This window comes from Sceloporus undulatus, chromosome 7, assembly GCF_019175285.1.
Source record: "Sceloporus undulatus isolate JIND9_A2432 ecotype Alabama chromosome 7, SceUnd_v1.1, whole genome shotgun sequence".
Classification (NCBI taxonomy): domain Eukaryota; kingdom Metazoa; phylum Chordata; class Lepidosauria; order Squamata; family Phrynosomatidae; genus Sceloporus; species Sceloporus undulatus.
This window is the reverse complement of record NC_056528.1, coordinates 23,341,157-23,361,379: the sequence shown is the minus strand read 5'-3', so window position 1 is coordinate 23,361,379 and position 20,223 is coordinate 23,341,157. Positions and strand designations below refer to the sequence as shown.

At 50.1% G+C, this 20,223-nt stretch overlaps 1 protein-coding gene across 2 annotated transcripts; it reads right to left on the bottom strand.

The window, feature by feature from the left end:
• Window positions 1–656: 656 nt before the first annotated feature.
• Window positions 657–20,069, bottom strand: LOC121936007 (F-BAR domain only protein 1-like). Of its 2 annotated transcripts, XM_042477763.1 has the most exons (24): window positions 19,941–20,069; window positions 15,525–15,602; window positions 13,417–13,490; window positions 10,343–10,434; window positions 9,973–10,047; window positions 9,635–9,776; window positions 8,847–8,999; window positions 8,409–8,513; window positions 7,949–8,047; window positions 7,162–7,258; window positions 6,875–6,919; window positions 6,428–6,500; window positions 6,272–6,296; window positions 6,001–6,055; window positions 5,194–5,369; window positions 4,720–4,744; window positions 4,077–4,142; window positions 3,906–3,957; window positions 3,483–3,574; window positions 2,869–3,213; window positions 2,572–2,679; window positions 1,926–2,038; window positions 1,559–1,662; window positions 657–768 (listed from the first exon to the last, which is right to left on the bottom strand). In XM_042477763.1, the coding sequence occupies exons 3-23, from the start codon at window positions 13,441–13,443 to the stop codon at window positions 1,594–1,596; spliced, it is 2,034 nt and encodes a 677-aa protein (XP_042333697.1). In that variant the 5' UTR covers window positions 13,444–13,490; window positions 15,525–15,602; window positions 19,941–20,069; the 3' UTR covers window positions 657–768; window positions 1,559–1,593. The 2 variants fall into 2 exon arrangements, with proteins under 2 accessions (XP_042333697.1, XP_042333696.1); XM_042477762.1 differs by having other exon boundaries at window positions 2,572–3,213.
• Between the last annotated feature and the right edge of the window lie 154 nt (window positions 20,070–20,223).

Below are 20,223 nucleotides of genomic sequence, written 5' to 3'. Positions count from 1 at the left end.
ATATTATTCCTTATCAGTACCCATGTGTTGAGTTTTTAAATATTTGCCACCTCTCTGGGACAGGGAGCCATTCCCTTGCGGTTTCCAAAGCTCACATCCAGAGGTATGCGGCTGAAGGGTGCAAACCTTTCTCTTTGTGAGTCCACAACCCTCCCACAAACAGTGCTCAAATTTTCCAGCGCTCTTTTGCGTACCTGAAAAGGAGGTCCGCGTTGGGCAGGAATTGCTCAATGGCGGCCGTGTGGAGGAGGCGGAAGCTGAGGACTGGAGGGGCCGGGGCGCTGGTGAAGACACGCAAGATGCCCGCTGGGAAAGACATGGTCAGTTCACCTGTGACTTTGACCAGACAGCTGGCAGAGGGAAAAAGCGGGTCGGTCAGTCGTCCAGCAGAGAAAGACAGTCCCCTCTAGGAAGGGATGGTCAAGTACACCATCTTCTCCACTGTGCTGACCAAGGGCCTGGCTCAGTGGACTGACCACTATGCATCTGTCCAGCGTGGCCAAGCGGACAGAGGAACTTCACAGATGGGGAGAAGCCTGCAAAAGGACACCCACCCAAGATGGCTCTGAGAAAGGTGAAATGTTCAAGGAGCCTAAATCTCACCCACCTCCTCCTCTCTGTCACCCTATTATTACTACTGTTATTATTATGACTACCTGTCAGGATTGTGGCCCTTGAAGTAGGCATGGATGTATTCAGTAAAGGCGGTTGCCACGGGTAAGCCACCTTGCGCACCCAGGACCACCGGAGAGGGACCGCGGGAGATGCCTTGGAAGGAAAGGCAACAAGAGCCAATGAAGGAAAGGGTCACAGCACAGAGTTATGCAGCCAAGACTGCCAGGAAAAAAGGATTGGGAAGAAGGACTCCATTTAAGAAAAAGAAGTTTGTTTCCAAGGTCCGACAGGGCTGCTTTTGGCTCCCTGGATGCCCGCATCTGGCCTCAGAGTCCCAGGGATTCCCTGCTCCAACAATGTCAAAATTTCAAAGGCAACAAAATGCCATCAAAACAACAATAGTCGTAAAACCAAAGATGGGAGCCTGTCTTGTACGTGATAATCAAAACCCAGGAACGATAAATTCAGAAATGAAAGGTTGTATTCCGTATGGTAATGTGTGCTGGGTATATATATATATATATATATATATATATATATATATATATATATATAATTACAATGTTCAATGAAGTGAACAACAGAAAAAAACTTAAGATCAATTTATGAGGTGCATAGAGATGTTCACATAATTAAAATTAATAATTGCTTCGCACTTGAAACGTGTGTCTGTGTCTATGGATATATAATTTAAAAGAAAATAAAAGACACCTCTCAAAAGCTTGTTCTGGATCCCATAAAGATGCAGTTACTCACTAAAAATATGTATTTATTATAATAATAAACAAGCAGAACTTAATAACTGAATTAATGAGGAAAACCTTTCCATTTCTACCTTTTCAGGTGGGAGGATGACTGTTATGTTGTTAATCGCTTACACCCCCCAAAGCCTTGCCCCCCCCAGACCTCCAGGCGCAGATGGTCTGCCTCGCAGGGTACGTACCAAGTCCGGTCTGGGTGGCCATGAAGAAGGCCCTTTCAGTCAGGCTGCCGGAGCCTTGGGGGGCCCGACAAAGCCCAGAGTGGAGAGGGGCTCAGGGAACGCGGCTGCGGGGGGAGAACATGGGAGGGTTATAGAGGGTGTGGTGGGGTGGGTGAAGCCCGTTCTAATCCCCCCCCCCATTTAAAGGCCAGATTCAATACCGCATTCCAGGGATGGACAATGTTCTGCGCCTTCAAGGCATTTCCAACTTATGGGGAGCTAAGGGTGAACCTATCATGGGTTTTCTTGGCAAGATTTGTTCAGAGGGGCTTAGCCTTTGCATTCCTCTGAAGCTGAGAGAGTATGACTTGGACGTTGGCCCGCTCACCGTCTCGCTGCCGACGCAGGTAGCCGAAATGGCCGAAGGCCTCTTTGCCCGGCAACGCCGAGGGGGAGCCACCATGGTCGCCAAACCGGTTGCAGCTGATGGAGGAAGGTTGGCTGAAGGAAAGAAATTGGGGAAAGGTCACTAAGACCCCCAGTAGACCCTGGAAGATCCAGAAACTTCCACAGGGCAGTGGCAGCGGACATAACAGTGGAACACAATTCTGTTACCTCCCACGATATTTAATGTTTCCAAGAATGCTTTTATCAGTGGTGTATCGCTCCATGAGCCCTGAGGGACCAAAGCAATAAAGAAATGCCCTGGATGTGTGAATACAATGTGCGGCCATAAACAATTAAATATTTATGTTTACAGGAATAAATCAATGTGGAGAAACAGGTTCCACCATGGGTCCCGGTGTGTGGAATGAGCTCTCTAACATTTGTGCACTGGGATTGCATTCTGGCAGAAAAGGCGGAATAAAGACGGAAGAGACATGGGAGTAACTGAAACCCTGGTGGGACCCCAGTGAGGTCTTTGGGGCGAGATCTCCATCCTTTGCACTCTGATAGCCCATCTTTCTTGCTTCTTCTCTCCCTCCCTCCCAGACTGGTCCATCATGGTGCCAGACCAGCCCAAGGCCACTCACCAGGCTCAGAGGAAACGTCTGGGATCCCCGGGGTCCTGCTCTCCGCGTCTCGGCTCCGGGGGGCCCAAGGGGAAGGACTGGTGGAGTCCCCGCTGCTGCTGGGGGGCGCTGGGGAAGAGGAGGAGGAGGAGGCCGAGTTGGACGAGAGGCAGCTGTCCCGTTCACAGATCGTCCGCGGCGGGCACTCCGAACTGGGGCTGCGAGGCCGGCCGGCCCAGACCCGCCGTCCGCCAGCCACGCTGTCTAAGGAGAAGGGGTCCGGAGAGTCCACATCGCGGCTGCTGGGGGGGTTGTTACCATGATTCCCCACCGGTGGCGGCCAGGCAGGCTCCGGGTCGGCCCAGTCCGGCTCCTCTGCAAAGCCAGGGAGCTCCCGGGAGGCCGGCTGGGGCAGCCAGGGGCTGGGTCCTTCTTCGGAGGGGAGGCTGCAGCAGTCACCACGGAGGCCAAGGTTGCTCTTGGGGGCCCTTTTGCCACTGGGAGGGCTTTGTGGGGTGGCCGGCCGGGGGCTCCAAAGGCGGGACTCTGGGGAGGGTCCGGTGGCCGCGTGCGAAGGGGAGTCCAGGCCAGAGTCTTCCACATTCTCAGGAGATGAAGAAGAGAATGGAGACGGGCTGGAGGCCAGGAGGTACGAACGGGGGGCTGCAGGGGGGAGACCATCCCCAAAATTAAAACCGACTTCCTCCATCTGTCACTCTCCAACACCCATCACCTAAACCACTGGGGCTGATGGGACGCAAAGTCCAGCAACATTTATGGAGCCACCAACAAAGCCATTAGCTCCTGAATTTTGAGATGCCGACCCTAAAACCCCATATTCTCTTCTGAGGATGGGGCAGAGGTGGCTAACAGTCCAAACTCTGTGGGCTCATGATTTTCTTGAACCCAGGAAAAGAAACATATTTTATAACCTGCAAAGTCTTCGTTTTCAAAGGCCGATTCCAGCGGAGGTCCAAAAAGCGCACTGACAGGCAAGACCTGCGGCTCAGCTTTGGCATTGCAGCTGGAAAGGGAAGAAAAATAATCTCCATTTGGGGGAGGATATTAAGGGGAAAACCCCACAGTCTCAGAACTGAAAATGTTCCTTTTATGAACTGCATCTCCCAGAACCCTTCATGCTGAGCTGTGGGATATGGCAACATTTTGTCAAATCCCACGAATGCACCAATTTTTTTCCATGCTATGGACCATAAATCCTGCAAACAATTTCTACAAGTAAATGCCGCATGCAGAGGGTTTTTTTTGGGAGGGAGTAAAGTATTGAAGCCCAGCTATTAAACCCACCACAACCACCTCATAGATTCAAGGGTCTGTTTATCAGGGGCTTGTGGTACCTGTTGGTCCGGGTGGAGAAATGAGGGGTCTTCATGGTTCCTGATTTGTCACCTGTACAGAGGAAGGAAGGAAGGAAGGAAGGAAGGAAGGAAATCAAAGATTAGTTTGATGGAAGCGATTGCTTTGTGTTTCTTTCTTGTCCATTTCTCTTCCAAATAAATCTTTCTCACCTGGAACTGGGACCCGGTCAGAGTCTGCTTCGGCCGCGGAAGAAGAAGCGAGGGCTCTTAAATGTCCTGGGGGTAAATAAAGGGGAAAGAAGAGAGTTTTGGTGATGCTGTGCATGGGATTTCACAGGGATTGCCTCTGATTCCTCTAAGCTGACCTGAGTCCTGGTTTGGGGTAAAGATAACTGAATTGAGGAGGAGGAGGAGGAGGAAGAAGAGAAAGATAAAAGGGAGGAGAGGAGGAAAAGAAAATAGGAGGAGGAAGAAAGAGGATTTGTGCCTGAAAGAAGTGATAGAAATATAGACATTCACACCCATATCATCCTCTTTCCTGCTCATATATTCAAAAAGGAATGGTGCAAAACCAAAACACTTATTTTTGCACCATTTTTCTTTACACTCCCAGTACAATGTAATTGTCTGTTTCTCTCTCCCCTGCCAGATGTTGGATTGCAACTCCCAGTATCCTTTGCTGACAGGAGCTGCAAGCCTACTTGGGTAGGAAAATGCATTGCCCACCCCACTTTGAAGATGCACTGTATTGTCCCCCCCAAAAAGAGATTTCCCATTGGCCCCTTAAAGATACACACTGAGCCATGGACAGACATTGGATAAACCAAGGGGTAGGTGAAAACAAGGGACTTACGGGATGAGTGTCGTTTCACCGTGGACTGAAAAAGAGGGAAAGAGAGGAGGGACGTCAGGGGATGGAAAATGGGGTGCAAGGAGAAAGTGGAGGACGCATCCCTCTTTTGCATTACCCAACATGCCCCTTACCCATATCCACTCCCACACAAGACAACCCAAATCTGGAAGGCACGTTGGAGCCACAATGAAGTGTGTTCACACACCACAACATGTAAGCATGGAAAGGAAGCAGGGATTTAAGGAACATTTGCAAATACCCCAATGCCCAAAATCCTACTAAGTCCCTGGGGGAAAGGGGGTACAATGATGGGGACAACAACAACAACAGGAAAAGCTAACTAACTTGGCCATGCCTGCACTACCTCCAGGATGTTCCTAAAAGTACCCTGCAGCATGGCTGTGGCAACGTTGTCCCAGCCACACTGACCTTGCCCCCCAAAGACCCTGGGTCCCCAAAGTTCCAGCCCCTTACCCCAACGCTGGGCGGCAGGATGAGGTTCCCCACGGAGGCCTTGAGTTGCTCGACGGCTGCGGCGCTGCTGGCCCGCTCTCGGGGCTGGACCGGCTTGATCCGGATGTAGAACTTGTGGGGCTCCTCATCGTCGTAGTCCGAGTCACTGGAGGAACAGAGCCGTGGGGCGGCTTCCCGTGCAGCTACCGAGTCAAGGGAAATGGCGCCATGGAAGCGTCTCTTCAAGACAGTTTCTGTGCCTGGGTTTGGCTTGCCAGGTGGATGAGGTTGCCTCAGCCATTTGCTCAGAGTGTGTGTGTGTGTGTGTGTGTGTGTATCTTGTTATATTTGGGACATTGCTCTTATTTTGTGCTAGAGGTTTATTTCAATGGAAGCCACTTAAGAGATTGCATTAAGAAATACACGGAAACTATCTCTTTCTAAACATACTGTTCAATATAACAAAATATTTGACCATATATATATACAAACATATATATATATATATACACACACACACACACACACACACACACACATATACAGAGAGAGAGAGAGAGAGAGAGCACATGTAGTGGTTTGGTGCTGGAGCAGAACTCCAGCAGACCATAGTTCAAATCCACTCGGCTCAGCCACAGAAAGTCACTGGAGGTCTGGGTTCAAACCACTCTCTTTCAGCCTCAGGAAGGGCATGATAGGAACCTTTCTTGGAATAAAGGGAATCATAGGAGGTAACCCCAGAAGCTATCTAGTCGGACCCCCTGTCATTCTCAAAGGTCAACCCAACCCCCTTCTCCAGCTCAAAGTGTCGCAAATATCAAAGGATATCGTTCCGGTCCATTTCAGGCCGGACGGTGAATCCCTCCTCATCGACTTCTGGGAGCTGAAGGGAGAGAACTGTTATCAGAGACATGGGGAGATGCCAGCAGTAGCTGGTGGGTGCCAAGGCAGTGGGCAGTGGATCCGTGCCAGGTCTTGGCTGGCTTTTTTCCATTATGAAATATCCCCCCAATAATAATAATGGGATAGTAGTGTTGATGGGGAAGCAAATGGAGTCTCAAAGGAGGCCCTGTCTTTGTGAACAGGGATGATGGCTTACCCCTGACTCTGCATCCGGAGACTCCCTGGCCAAAGAAGAAAAAGAAGGAGAGATGCAGAGTTACTCTTTTGGAGAGGCAAGAGAGCCAAATGGAAGGCACCCCTCTCCATGTATAAAGCCCAGGAAGGGAAGGGAAGGGCAGGGGCTTTTGCTCACACAGAGTCCCGCTCGCGTTCCTTCCGGCCCAGGCCAGGGATGCGGAAGGCCTTGCTGCGGGTGCGTTTGGGACCTACGGAAGGAGGAGAAACAGGTGATAAACAGTGTTGTGAAAGCCAAAGGCTTACACAGGTTCTCCAACAACTGATCACCCCAAAATGTTGTGTTATAATTTACTATCAGTTGTACTAAATCCATGTTTCCACTAGACTGCATAAAACCAAGATTTCTACCGGTCCAAGGGTGGCTGACTAACTGTATCTTAACCTTGTTGAGATGATGGTCTTTGTGTTTAAGGGCCTTGATTTTGTCCTCCTCTGCACAACTTCGACCGTATAGATCTGGCAGATCCCGTTCTCCACTCCACTCCAGAGCCCATCGTCCCCCCATAGCCACCCATTTTGGACAGACCTGCGGTGCTGATCCTCAGCATTCAGACGTACTTGCCTTCCTGCACAGGAGTCATGCTGATCTCCTCAAAGTCCAGGGGTCCTGGATTGGGGAAAAGGGGATGAACATCAACAGAGCTTTCATTTTTTCCACCAAAAAGGCAGAAAAGGTGCACAAGAACAAACAGCCATTGCTTGTGACTTGATCATGAAATGTGACTTTGCCCTGCTGTTATTACCCATTTTTAAATATAAACTCACAGCACCACTTTTAACGTGCTACATCCAAGTTGCTGTCCTGAATAACAAGCCATCCGGGACTTGGAGCACTCTCAAGTTGCTCACCTGGTGGGTGGCATCCGGTCCCTTTGCTCTCTGCGAAGTTGCGCAGGAGGGTCTCCACCCCAATGTTCTCCATGTTCTGCTTGAACTCCTCATGGACCTGGTGAGGAACAGCAACAGACTCAGGAGGAAACCCCTCGGCTTCAGTTTCCCTTCCAAGCCGCCATTCTGCAGACGGTGGTAAACCTTGAGCCCGTGCCAGTATTGGGGGAAGGCTGGACCCTCTCCTAAATTTGGCAGGACCATCCAAGGTGCTGAACCATATCCTCAAAGTTTGTTCTGTCATAACTAAGCTGGCAGCTATCCACAACACAAGCTATCCTGGCGGAAATTACTCTTTTGGGGGACTGCTACTCCCAGAGTTGTGGTCCAAAAAAGGTGAACCTTTACCTGACCATGACCCAGGCCAACAAAGCTGTTCATTCCCACCCGAAATTTCAGATGTTATGAGCCAGGGACACCTAGCCAGATCCTGGCCACGCTCCTGGACTGAGCTTGCAGAAGTTGCTATTTTGCTCTCTGTGACCATACTAGAAGAATGGGGAGGATTCTGGAGGGCTGCTGTTCCCATGTAAAAAATTACATTTATCCAGTCTCAGTAAAAAAAAGAAGATCAGATGAAATCTTGAGGTGCATTAGCTCATCCAAGATTGGTGGGTTGCTGACACAGCAGAGCTTCCCACCAAGTATATAAGGGCTGGGTCCCATACAAGGTCTGCCCCACACTCTCTTCTGAGAAGGCCTCCCAGGTCATTCCCTTGCCCACTTTTGGGGATTCTTGCTGGCTCACCTGTCCGATCTGGACATGGGTGTCCTCGACGGAGTGGACGTAGGACCCGATGAGGGCCTTCATGTGCTGCAGGTGGAACTCCTCAACCTCCTGGAAACGCTGAAGCAAAAAGAAGACGTCAGTTTACTACTCTGGATTGGCTGGAGTGGGCGATGGAATTCACAGTCCAGAAAAGCAGGAGAGTAAATATGTTGGAAGTGGCTGCCAAGCAAGTGTAAATTGGTTTATCTTTCGGAGCTGGGGAAATATTTCCCCTAACTGGACTACACCTTCCGGCATGCAGGGCTGGTTTGGGGATTCTGGGAGTTGCAGAGAGACAGCGCTTTCCCTAGTTGTGCTCTGTGCTTAAAAACAATTAGCATGTTACGTCTATTCTCCAGTCTGCTTCATGGTCAGCAGAGGGAACGGGATCCCCGTCACACCCGCTGTCCACCCAGCATCCTCCGGCCCCTTTGCGTACCACGGCAGAGTCCAGCATCTTCTGCTCGAAGTCACCGCGTGCCGCATTGTACTTCTCCACCGCCCGCCGAAGGGCCTCCACCGCCTTCCGGGACTTTAGCTCAGCCTAGAGAGAGGGAGGCAAAGGTAGCCCTGGGCGGATTACTATGAGGACTTTTAGTGGCCTGTTGCAATGGTTTTATGGTTATGATCCTGCTTTGAGTGATTTTTTTTTAATGCAAAAGCATGAGACAAAAATATAAGGCAATGCAGACAACACATACAACAAATAGCAGATGCAGAAAGCATCTATGGGTCTCCTTATACCACAAACTAAAGACAAGTCAAGAGTGTGAAGCAGCAGCCAAAAAAGCCAAGGCAATTCTGATCTCTCTCTTTCTCACACACACCCCACTGTCACGGTTGCCCCTGAATAAATCCATAAGTCCCTGAGACCTACCTTGTCGATCTCCTTCTGGCTGGCACCCTCCCTGCGGAGCCTCTCCAGCTCTTGGTACCGGCTGTGAAAGTTCTCCTTGGCCTTTGGGAGGTGCTGGGTGGCTCCTTGCAGTGTCTGGACCGCCTCCAGGGTCCCGGTCACTTCATCCTTGGACTGAAGGGACAAGAAGGAAAACCACAAAGAGTTTGTGTGTGGATTTTCACAGCAAGACCAGGGGGAGAGGGATTCCAGGTCACAGACACTGTGGGACAACTCCAGGTCACATCAGCCCCAGCTTCAGGTGATGGGTGTTGGAGTCCCACCATAAGCAGAAGGCTCAGGTTCCAATTGAGGCCACATCCTGCATGTGAGTCCCACCTAGATCAGCCAGTTTGTAGGGTCAGTTGCTGAACTGTGGCAGAACGCATAATAAATCCCACTCAAGTGGGGACCTAAACCGGACTTGAGCCTGTTTGTCAAAGAAGAAAGCTGATCATTACTACCCTTTTTGAAGGCTGCAAAGTATTCTAGCTTGCCAGAGGACGTCTGGTTCCTTCTTTTGGGGAAACACGAAGTTCTCCATTCAGCTGCAGTTCCTTCTGAGCAGGATTGGTTTTGCAGAGAGAGCAGATCCCCGTTCAGCCCTCCCCAAGGACCAAATTCAGTTTCTAAGAAGTTCCAGGAGCCAGGCCAAAATGGTCAAATAGGTTTAGCTCCCTCCTCCCCTTCCTCTGGTTTCCAAGAGAGGCATTAATACCTTTTCCAATGGCAGGGGACCCAAAACACACACAAACACATGAAACCCCTACCTTTTTGTGGGCGCGCAGCTGTTCGTCTCCGTATCGTCCGATCTCCTTGATGAGGTCCTGGAGCTTCTTCACCAGCTCAGCATGGCAGAGGGCCAGCTTGTCCGAAGAGATGCGGAAGACCTCCCAAAGTGGGGCAAAAGTCCTAGGAGGGCAATGGAGAGCGGGTGAACAAGGGGGCATGCAAGAAATACACAGCAAGGACAATGGTGGGCCCCTTCTTGACTTGGACTCCAGGTTGGAGAACCCCCTGGGTGCCCAATTTTGGCTGCCTGAGGACGTCGGCCTCCCTCTGCCCCCCTCTCCATCGACATCTCCTGCCCCACACGGCTGTCGCTCACCCCAGCTGTGTGCAGTTGCCGGCCAGCTTGGACATCTTGACCATGGATTTAGCGTAGGCCTCTTCCACAGCCGCCCTGGAGAAGGAACAAGGAGAGGAAAGCCATTAAAATGATGGACGAGAACCTCACTGCAACACATGCCTGGCCTGGCCTGGCCTGCAAGTATGTTGTTGTGAAGATAAAGCAAGAAGGAGCCATGCATTGAACTCAGGGGAGGTGTGTTTTAACTTGTCAGAATCCTAGAATCCTTTGTGGGAACCAAAAAGTAACTCTCCCAAGATCTGGAGAAAGGAAGTGCAAGCCACAAGAGAGAAGACAGAGAGGAAGGAAAAGGGGCACCGAAGCACAGAGACCCCTGGCCACTCTGTACCTCTCCCGCACAAAATCCGCCAGCTCCTTGGCTGAGATCTGCCCATGCTTCATGTTGTGGTAAAGGACATCGAAACCATGGTTTTTCTCCCCCTGTGAAGAGAGGGAAACAAAAAGACAAGGATCAGGACCCTGGCAGTATTTGGAGCAGCTCCCACCCAGGCAAAAAGCCAAATGCCTGTCAAAAACAAAAACCAATGGACCCAAACTGCTAGGAAAGCAGTGCTATGAAGGATGCCTTGAATTGTAAGAGCATTGACAGTGGAATATGGGCTGCTTCAGAGGGTGAAGGACTCTCCTTCTTTGCAGGTCTTTATATGGTGGGCATCTCTGGGGGGTGCTTGAGTTGTGCATTCCTGCATAGCAAAATGGGGCTGGAATAGATTGGCCTGGGGTGTCCCTTCTATTTCTACTACTCTCTCATTCTACCTTCTATAAGTCCCTCCTTGCGCTGGGTGCATTGCTGTGGCAATGCTTGATGGCATTTGGGCACCACTGTCCTGGGGGGAAAGACTGCCCACCACTGGGATCTGGACACTAGGCCTTCCTCCTTCGCTGTGCTCCTTGCATCTCTTTGTATGCGCCCGGTCAATCTCAAAAACCTGCAGGGCTGTGAGGATGCAGTCTGTAGAAACAGGCCAAGAATCTGCTATGACGGCTCCAAAAGCCCGGCATCTGCTCCTCCTCGGGATGCCTCCCTTGCTGCCAGGCGGTGCCAGCCGCAGAGTAAACAAGCCCAAGGGCATCAGGGCTGTGCCACTCCGGGAAAAGGAGGGAGAAATAGAGAGAGAAAGAGAAAGAAAGAGAGGGAGGGAGGGGATCTCCAGTCCTCCTCCTCACCATCATTATCAGAACAGGCTCTCTCTTCTTGCAACGGCTAAAACAAAGCGGATATTTGCATCAAGCCAGCTTTGACTTATGGTAACCCTCTGAGAGAGTGACAGATTTTTAAGGGCCCTTTGATCTTCTGCTGCCCAACTCAGGTCTTGCAAAACTCAGGGCAGACAGAGCATCCTTAATGGAGTCCATCCCTCTTTTCCTATTGCCTTTCACTTGACCAAGCATTATCGCTTTTCCTAAGGAATCACATTCACTCACAAAGTGTGACATATGAGTTGTTTTGCTTCTAGGGAAGGTCTGGGCTCAATTTGTTCTCTGACCCATTATTCTGTCTTTTTGGCAGCCCGTGGTCTGGATGAGTCTCATCTTAGCATTTAATTATCCATCCATTGGTGTCCGTCCGTCCATCCATCCATCCATCCATCCATCCATTCCAAAACATATCTTGGTGTTTTAAAAATGCCTGGCATTCCTTGCAGTGGGATAATAGTTTCAACACCAAGATCTGCTTTGGGGTGGATGGATGGACAGACAGATGGATGGTGGTCAAAGCGTGGGACTATCCAGAAAAAAGGGACGAGTTGTGTCTCCTGGGGGTCATCCCTTTGCAAAAGGAAGGTACAGCTCTGCTTTTTAAGACAGGATAACTTTGTCCTTCCCTTTGAAAAATTTCCAAACCTCAAAGCAAGCAGTGGGCAGAAAAGACAGGAGACCCCTCCAAAGACAAAGACTAGGGATCTCTGGGTGGGTCTCAGGGAGGGTCCTGCTAGAAAATTTGGAGAGTCAGCTGCACTTGCACCAGGCTCAGCATAAGGCAGTGACTTTGAATGGGAAGCCATTGCTCCCCAGTCATTGCCAGCCAGGCAGAAGAGCATACAATGGGGAGAAGGGAAGCGGCAACAAGTCCCCCTTTATGCAAAGACCCATCCTCTTTTGCCACCTGGGCATCGGAGGCACCTTGCTTTTCCCGTTGCCACTGGAGATGGTTGCCAAGCGACACGGATGCAAGACGCCTGGGAGGAGTAGGTGGCGAAGGGGGTGAGAGTGGCATCCATCCGTCGTGGGGGGAGGGAGTCGTGACCATTTTGGGGGGAGGAGGGAAGAAAGACCCCTCCCAGGCCTGTTCGAAATCCCCCCACGCTCTTCATTGCCAGTAATGGAGCCTATGAGGAGGAAAGGAAAGCTGGGAAATTGGGGGGGGGGGGGGGCGGCCGCAGCCCCTTGGGGCAAGGGGGGGGGGGGGCCCCTTTTGGTGGTGGGGGGGGGGGACGCTAGCTGTGGCCTGGAGGACAAAGTGCCCTTCCCTTTTTGAGGGAGTCCCAGGGAGAGGCTCTCTTCTGCTTTTCTGTGTTTACCTCTTTTACAGCCCTGAGGAAGAAGAAGTCAAGGATGTTTGGAAACCACCTGAGCCAACGAGGAAACCTCTAAAAGCAAGGCAATCCTCGCACATAACAACAACATTCCCCTCATGCAGAAAGGGAGCTCCTCAGCGCCAAGAGCTGGGGATCAACAAAGCCATTTCCGTCCAGGATGGGTACTTATGCCAGCCCTCTCCTGCCTGCTGCCTTCTGCCTTTAACGTGTGTGTGTGTGTGTGTGTGTGTGTGTGTGCGCGTGTGTAACTGCAACCCCTATCATCCCCAACCATCTGGTCAGAAAGGGGCTGGTAATGATGGGACTTGCAGTCATGCATACATACACGCATCCATGGCATCAGGCTGGAAAAGGGTACTTTCCACCAAATGAACTATTTCAGTCCATTAACAAAGAGATGACTCTACAAACATAAACACATACAGAATATTGGTGTTGTGCATAAAACACAATCTGGCACACCAGTGTTTTCAACACAAGAGATGATGTGCTCAGGCTGCATCCGCACTGCATAAATAACCCAGTTTTGACACCACTTTTAACAGCCACGTCTCCATCCTGTGGAATCCTGGGAACCGCAGTTTGTTGTTGCACCAGAGCCTATTTTTTATGCAGGTGCATTTTTGCATTAAAAAAAACCATTCTTTCCTCCAAGGAGAGAAACAGAAAAACTATGTGTATTTCTGTGCAGAATTACTAATGGCTTCTCAAAGGGCAAATATTGGAAGAGTTCTGCGCATGTATCTCTGCATTTTCTCACAATGGGGAAAGTACTATTGGAACGGTTTGACTTCATGCACAAGAACGAGCAACAACACAGCAATTCACATCTCGACTGCCCACACAATGTGGGATTTCTTACCCAAAAATGGTTGGTAAAATACGACATGTTGATGGCGCAGGTTGAGGCCGGGCCTCGTCTTAGCTCTTGGGATCCTAGGAAAACACAAAAAGGGTGAAAAGGGGTCCAGGCAATGTGGACCCACCAAGGCTGCATCCACGCTGGATAAATAACCCAGTTTGGTCCCACTTGAACTGCCCTGGCCCAAGGCTATGGAATTCTGGGAGTTGGAGTTTGTTGTGGGCCCAGAGCAGAGCAAATTTATATGGATAGTTGACGGCCCTTGCTATGAAATATATATATAAACATGTTCATTGATAGTTTAGGAATTCAAGTTAAAAAGCTGTAGATTACGAGGAAGATTAACTGATTAGGACGGATTATAGTGGGAAAGCATGACTTATATGAGCACATAAAGGGTTTCAGTGAGTATTGCAAATTGAGTTACGGTTTTTATTAAGGTTTGGAGAAGACAATAGATGCTGTACATTAATTTTTTTTTAAAATGGACCAATATTTGTACAAAGGAATGGAAAATTCAAAAGTAATAATAATAATAATAAAGATAGAAACAGAGGATGCTGTGCAAAGGAAAGCAGTAGAGGAAGGGGTGGAAACAGGAGGACTGCAGATGGACAGACGGACACCCCGCAAAGCAACCCCTCTGCCCTCTGCCCTTGGCCCACCACTTTGTGAGGTTTTAGGCATCCATTTCAAGGCCCCAGTCCATATAAAGGCTCCTGTGCCTTAATGGCCTCCTTATCGAAGCTGCCTTGCCAAGGGCTTCTTGCTTTTCTCCTGCCGCCTTCCACTCTCTGCTCTTCCCTCTGCAAAGCTCTTCCGCACATAACATGCGCACTCCTCTAAGAAAGAGGAACCACTCCCAAAAGTTTGGGGAACAATATGGGGAAATAAAACAGTCCTTTTTTCTGGGGGATTCCAGCTGTTCCAGCCTCCCAGCTCAAGAAAGTAACTCTGTCGTCTGAACAATCTCTGAAGCCAAGAGTGCGCACAGAATGCAAATCTACCTTGAGCTTGATACGTGTGGGGTAAAGGTATCACCTGGACCCAGGACAGAGGGGTCCTGGCACACTGAGCTCCCAAATGCCTTTCTACTAGTGTGGCTGCTGTGCCCCAAAGCTTTTCAAGGCTCCTCTACCAGGTTTTGGGTCGTGTCACAGGATGGCACCTTCTCTCACACAGAGAGAGATGTGCAACAGATGGGGCTGAAACCGCCCTCCTTTCCGGCCCCAACAACAACCACCAACAGCCCCAAAACAGGAAACGAGAGAAGAGGAACGGGTGAATTTGCCACTTGCTTTATCAGGGCAAGGCTGAAGCAGACAGGGGACTGCCAACCCAGGTTCTCCAGAGATATTTGGGAGAGGGGACTCAGGGGTGCCATGTGATGCAAGGAATGAGGCTCCTCTCCCTTTAATGGCTGTGTAGAAGGAGGGGCATCAGCTGTGTGGCTTGTCTCAAATTCTCACTTCTCATATGCCAACTCTCAGAGGAATCCATTGCAGGGCTTTCTGGGAAGGTTTGTTCAAAGGGGGCTTGCCAATGCCTTTCTCTGAGGCTGAGAGAGTATGACCTGCCCAAGGGCACCCAGCCGGTTTCATGGCCGATTGAGACTCATAGAATCGTAGAGTTGGAAGAGATCACAAGGGCCATCCAGTCCAACCCCCAGCCATGCAGGAAATCTCAATCAAAGCATCCCCTCAAACCTTTGTCCAGCCATTATGCCAGACTGACCCACAATTGTTATAAGAACCTTGCCACCCTTGCCCTCCTCAAAGGCTGAGAGAAGTGCCTGGCTTGCCCAAGGGCACTCAGGGAGTTCTCAGGACTGACAGAATTTGAACCCGGGTATGACACCAGAACAACTACATCATGCCACCTCTTCACTCTCTTTTATGCAGCCACTATGGAGACAGGAGTCCTGTGTTTCCTCAGACAACCCTAAGCAGGACAGACTAGGCTTCCCAAAAACTATAAAAAGGAGCCAAGTAGCCTCTTTCATTCTTTTCTTTCCTTTTCTTTCTAGCTCTAACTCCTAGTGTCCCGCTGCCACCAAAAGGGAAAAGGGTTGCTAAATAACTGGGGAGGGGGCCCCTTTGGCTCCTTACCCAAAAGTGATGGAGGAAGGCCTGCCGCTGGCTCATTCTCCCAGGTCCTGTGTTCGAGGGAGCACCGGGGAACTCACCCTGCAGAGAGGAGAAAAAGATGCCCAGATGACGGAAAGGTGTCCAGAACCAAATGCAGGGGATTAGAACCCAGTTCCTGAAATGGGGGAGTGGCTTCTCATTTGTTTGCTTCCCTTTCTTGGCTGCAGGAGACAGAAGGGAAGAGACAACCACACCATTCTCCTCGGCATGAAAAGCATCACAAGAGAGACCCTCTGGTCGCCCACCATCTTTTGCAGAGACTGCTTCCCATCGTTCCCCAAGAGAGCTTTAGTCACACGCTTCCTTCCCAGCTGCTCTTGCAAAGCCAGCTTGCTTTTTTCCCTGCAAGTGCTTTTTCAGGGTTCTGTCAGCAAAAATGGAAGTTGACTATCAGTCCCCAGCCTGATAACTGTTGGGAAGGAATATCTGTGAATTCAAAGATAAAAACTGGCAGGACTTTTCAGATGGGAGTTATGGGATAAAATCTGGAAGACGAAGAGAGAAGGGAAGAGAAGGAAGGAAGGAGCTATCTAGGGCTGCGTCTACACTGCAGAAATGATGTTGTTTGACATCGCTCTAATTGCCATGGCTCAATGCTATGGAATCCAGGGATTTAATAAATAATAATAATAATAAAATATTTATTTATATCCCGCCTCTCCCTTTTTGAGGATCGAGGCAGGTAATGAAATTTGTAGTTTCATGACACATTTTGCCCTTGCTGTCAGAGACCTCAGGTGCCACAACTAACTACAAATCCCAGGGTCCCACAGCATGGAACCACAGCAATTAAAGCGGTGTCAAACTGCCATTAATTCTGCAATGCAAATGCAATGCCATGAGCAGCACCTTAAATTCAGGCCAGAAGTGTATGGCCAGCCAGGTAATTCCTATAAAGCTAATGCAATATGGTTCAGTGCAAATGACCAGGCGGCAGCTTTGAGTCCCTATATCAGGAGAAAGACAGGGTATTAATAAATAATAATACTAATAATGACTAATAATATGCATGCACTCACACACAGAGAGAGAGATTGTTGTTGTTGCTTGTCTCGGTCTAAAGGCTTTGCCTGGAGTGGACTGCAGCCATGGCCTCCCTTTCCCTGCCACCTGCTTCCTTCATAAATAACTCACATTCTTTCCTGGTCTGCAAAGAGGAATGCAACCTGTTGCCCCAGAGGCTCATAGAGGTCAGCCTAGGTTTGGGTTGTCTATGGCTTTGGTCTGAAGACATGCAATTGCACGGCTGAAGAAAACAAATGGAAAATTTGAAAACCCTGTGCAGAGAAAGGCAGACTCTGATGGTGGTTCTCCAAATCAAATGAGCAAAAATATAAAATCCACGCAGAGAGAAAGCTAGAGTGTCAGGGAAGAGTATGAAGGATCCCATGACTGAACAGTCTAGCAAAGAAAACATAGCCCAAAATATACTGAAAACCCCACAACGGGGGACCTAGAATGCCCTTAATATAAAGGATCATGCAACTGGACAGTCCTCTGAACCGAATGTGCAAAATCATTTACAACCCTCACAAAACCAGACAGCTAGGTTATTTGTGCAGAATCTGCAGCTGGAGGATTGCATGCCTGAACCGTCCTCCGCAGGAAGCGAAAGCACATCGTCCCCGCAGACAGAAAGCTAGGGCCTAAGGGATGAAACCGCTGCCCTGGCGCACTGTTTGTTTCTAGCTACAGGAAATGTGAATGCTCTTGCAGGAAGGTTGGAGGAAAAGAGATGCAAAAAGCAGCATGGTCAAAGTCTGAAGCATCTTCATGGGAAGAAACGCACAGCATTGCAGACCTTCTTTGTGGGGCAGAGGCGACAACCAAAACATTGCAGAAAAATATCCCATTCTAGCCATGTTCTATGCAAAACCATCAGTGCAAATAAAACAAAAGTGAGCCACTTGTGAGTCCTGCAGAACTCTTTTCCATTTTTCAGTATCACTTTGAATGTTGATGAAGAGCTCTGTAGAATCTGAAGGCTGGCATACTCTTTTTTTGTGGCGTTTTGGCAGATCCCAAAGGAAAAAGCAGCACTGGCTGTGGATTTTGGGAAGGGCAATAGCCAAGGGAAGAGTCCGGCCTTTCCACTGAAGGAGGCTTTGCTTTTTTGCTTCCAGAACAAAGCCTCAGAATTGCAACTGCATGAGGCTCAATCCAAAACAAAGAAAATGGCTGACAATTGCAGAGCAAAGGAAGTTTGCAAAGCAAAAACGACTTTGCAACATGAACATTAAATAAGAAACAGGGCAATGGCTAAACGCAGCCTTGTGTGTGGGTTTGTTTTCATGGAGATGAAAGCAAATTAACAGCAAAAACAACGTTAACAATTATGTTTCCAAGGTATTTGTTGTGTGCCTTCAAGTCATTTCCAACTTATAGCAACGCTAAGGCAAACCCACCCAAATTGTTCAGCGGGGGCTTGCCATTGCCTTCCCTTGAGGCTGAGAGAGTGTGACTTATTGCCCAAAGTCGCTCAGTGGGTTTCATGGCCAAGACAGGATTCAAACCCTGATCTCCATCACCATTCTATCATTTTGTAGCGTGTGTAAATGTGTGATATTGTTCTCCTTTGCTCTGGCCCACAAAGCCAGTCCTGACCCAGAGTTGGGAATCTGCCCACAAATGGGACACTTTGCCCAGGATGGGCCAAAGTATTTAGGATCATCTGGACGCACCAAATGCAAACCGAAAGGGAAAAGATTTGGGCCATGGAGGTGCGTACTGAGAAATGTGTCCTAAGAGTTGCCACATTTGCAAGCAAGGAGCCCAAATTGCCAGAGGCCCAGAGATGTCCCTCGGCCGATGTTTCAGCCTGGGCCAGATCCAATTCTGCAAAATGGAGCCTCTGAACCATCCGTTTATTCATTATTGTCCCTATATGCTGCCTTTCCACTCAGCTGGACCCCAGATGCCTCACAAAAGATGCTTAAAAAACACTACTGAGGGGATGGGTCATTGGTGGCAGGGACCTCAAACCCATAGGGATCAATGGTTGGGGGATGATGGGACTTGGAGTCCACTGGCACCCCTTTTTCTTACCCAACTCCCTCAGATGCAGACTCAAACCATGGAGAAACCTGTGGATGGTGCATAAGTGCCACTGAAATCCTCTTTTGGTGTCTGAGAGTTTAAAAGGGTCAAAAATCCAGGCGGCTGTTTTGGAGAGGTAAATGACATAGATGTATTTTTCAAAATGTGCATTTATCTTTGTTTGCTCTGTCCAAGGTCCTCCGGGGGAAAGGAGGAACCAGACCTTTGGCCAACCCTCCCCCAAAGAGGGGCGCCAAATGCTCCAGAGGAGGAGGAGGAGGACCCATCATCCCCAGAAACGGACCCCCAAGAGCCCCCAGACTCTCAGCCGTCTTTTGCCGAATTGGCAGAGAAGGGGCATCCTGGCCAAAGGTCTGCAAAAAGCAAAGATAGGCAAAAAGAGGGAGGTGGGTCTGGGGGTGCCCCTCTTTTGGGGATTTGGGGGGCCTTCTTGGAGGTCTGTCACCTCCTCCTCCTCCTCCAAGGCCCCCATTGCCCAAAAGGTGGGCTGGACCCATGGCTGCCTCTGCAAGGGAGCAGCCCCACCTGCTACAAGGCACCTGCCAAGGCCTTGCCCTTTCCCCTTTCCTTTTCCTTCTCCTCTTCCTCTCCTCTTCCCCTTTCTCTTCATTCTCCTCTTCCTCTTCCGTTTCTCTTCCCCTCCTCCTCCTCCTCCCTTCCTTTTCCTCTTCCCTCTCTTCTTCTTCCTTTCCTTTTCCTTCTCTTCCTCCCCCTTTCCTCCTCCTCTTCCTTTCCCTTTCCCCTTCCTTTTCCTCTCCTCCTCCTCCTTCCTCTTTAGCCTTGACCATTGGCAGTGCTGGCCATGCCTTCCCTCTCTCTCTCTCTCACTGCATCGGAGGCATCAGCAGCAGCAGCCCCAGAGAGAGAGAGAGGCAGAGGCTGAGGCTGAGCCCTGGGCAGAAGAGCCTCCTCCATCGATGATTGTGCAGAAACACAACACACAACAACCCACACAAGAAGGCACACACTTCCTGGCTGCACCTGCCTTGGCCAATGGCCCTGCTTTCCCTCTCTTTGCCTCTTCTGCCTTTATTATCATCAGAGAGGATCCAGTGCACCATTCCCCCCCCCTTTTTTCCCCAACCTGTTTTCCCCCCTGATATCTTTGGGGGGGTCTCCTTGGAAGGAAAGAGAGAGAGCCCCCACCAAATAAACACTGCCTTTTTGGGGGGGGCTGCAGCAGCCAAGGCGGGGGGCGTGGCTCTCTCCAAATGCCTGGGGGGCTCCAAGGGGGGCCCTTTGCCCTTGCCATTCTGCACTTGGGGGGCTCCCTTTGCAAACCCTGCGCCTGCAAAAGGGGGGCAAGGGCTGCGTACTCACCTCCCGCTCCTGCTCCGCGTCGATCCCGCACCTGCTCCGCTTCCCTTCTTCAGCCTCTTTCCCAAAGAAGAGAACCCCCCCTGCAGCCAAAAGGGGGGGCAAGGGGGCGGGGCCTCTGCAGAGCCTGGCTTTGCAAAAGGGAAGGCAAGCGTGCTCCTGATTGGCCGCCCGCCCTGTCCGTCACCAGCGCTGACGGTTCCCTCCCTCCCTTTTTCCAGGGCGGGGGAGAGCTTATTTGCATATTTAAAGAGACAGCGGCGCTTTCTCTCTTGCACACTTTCGA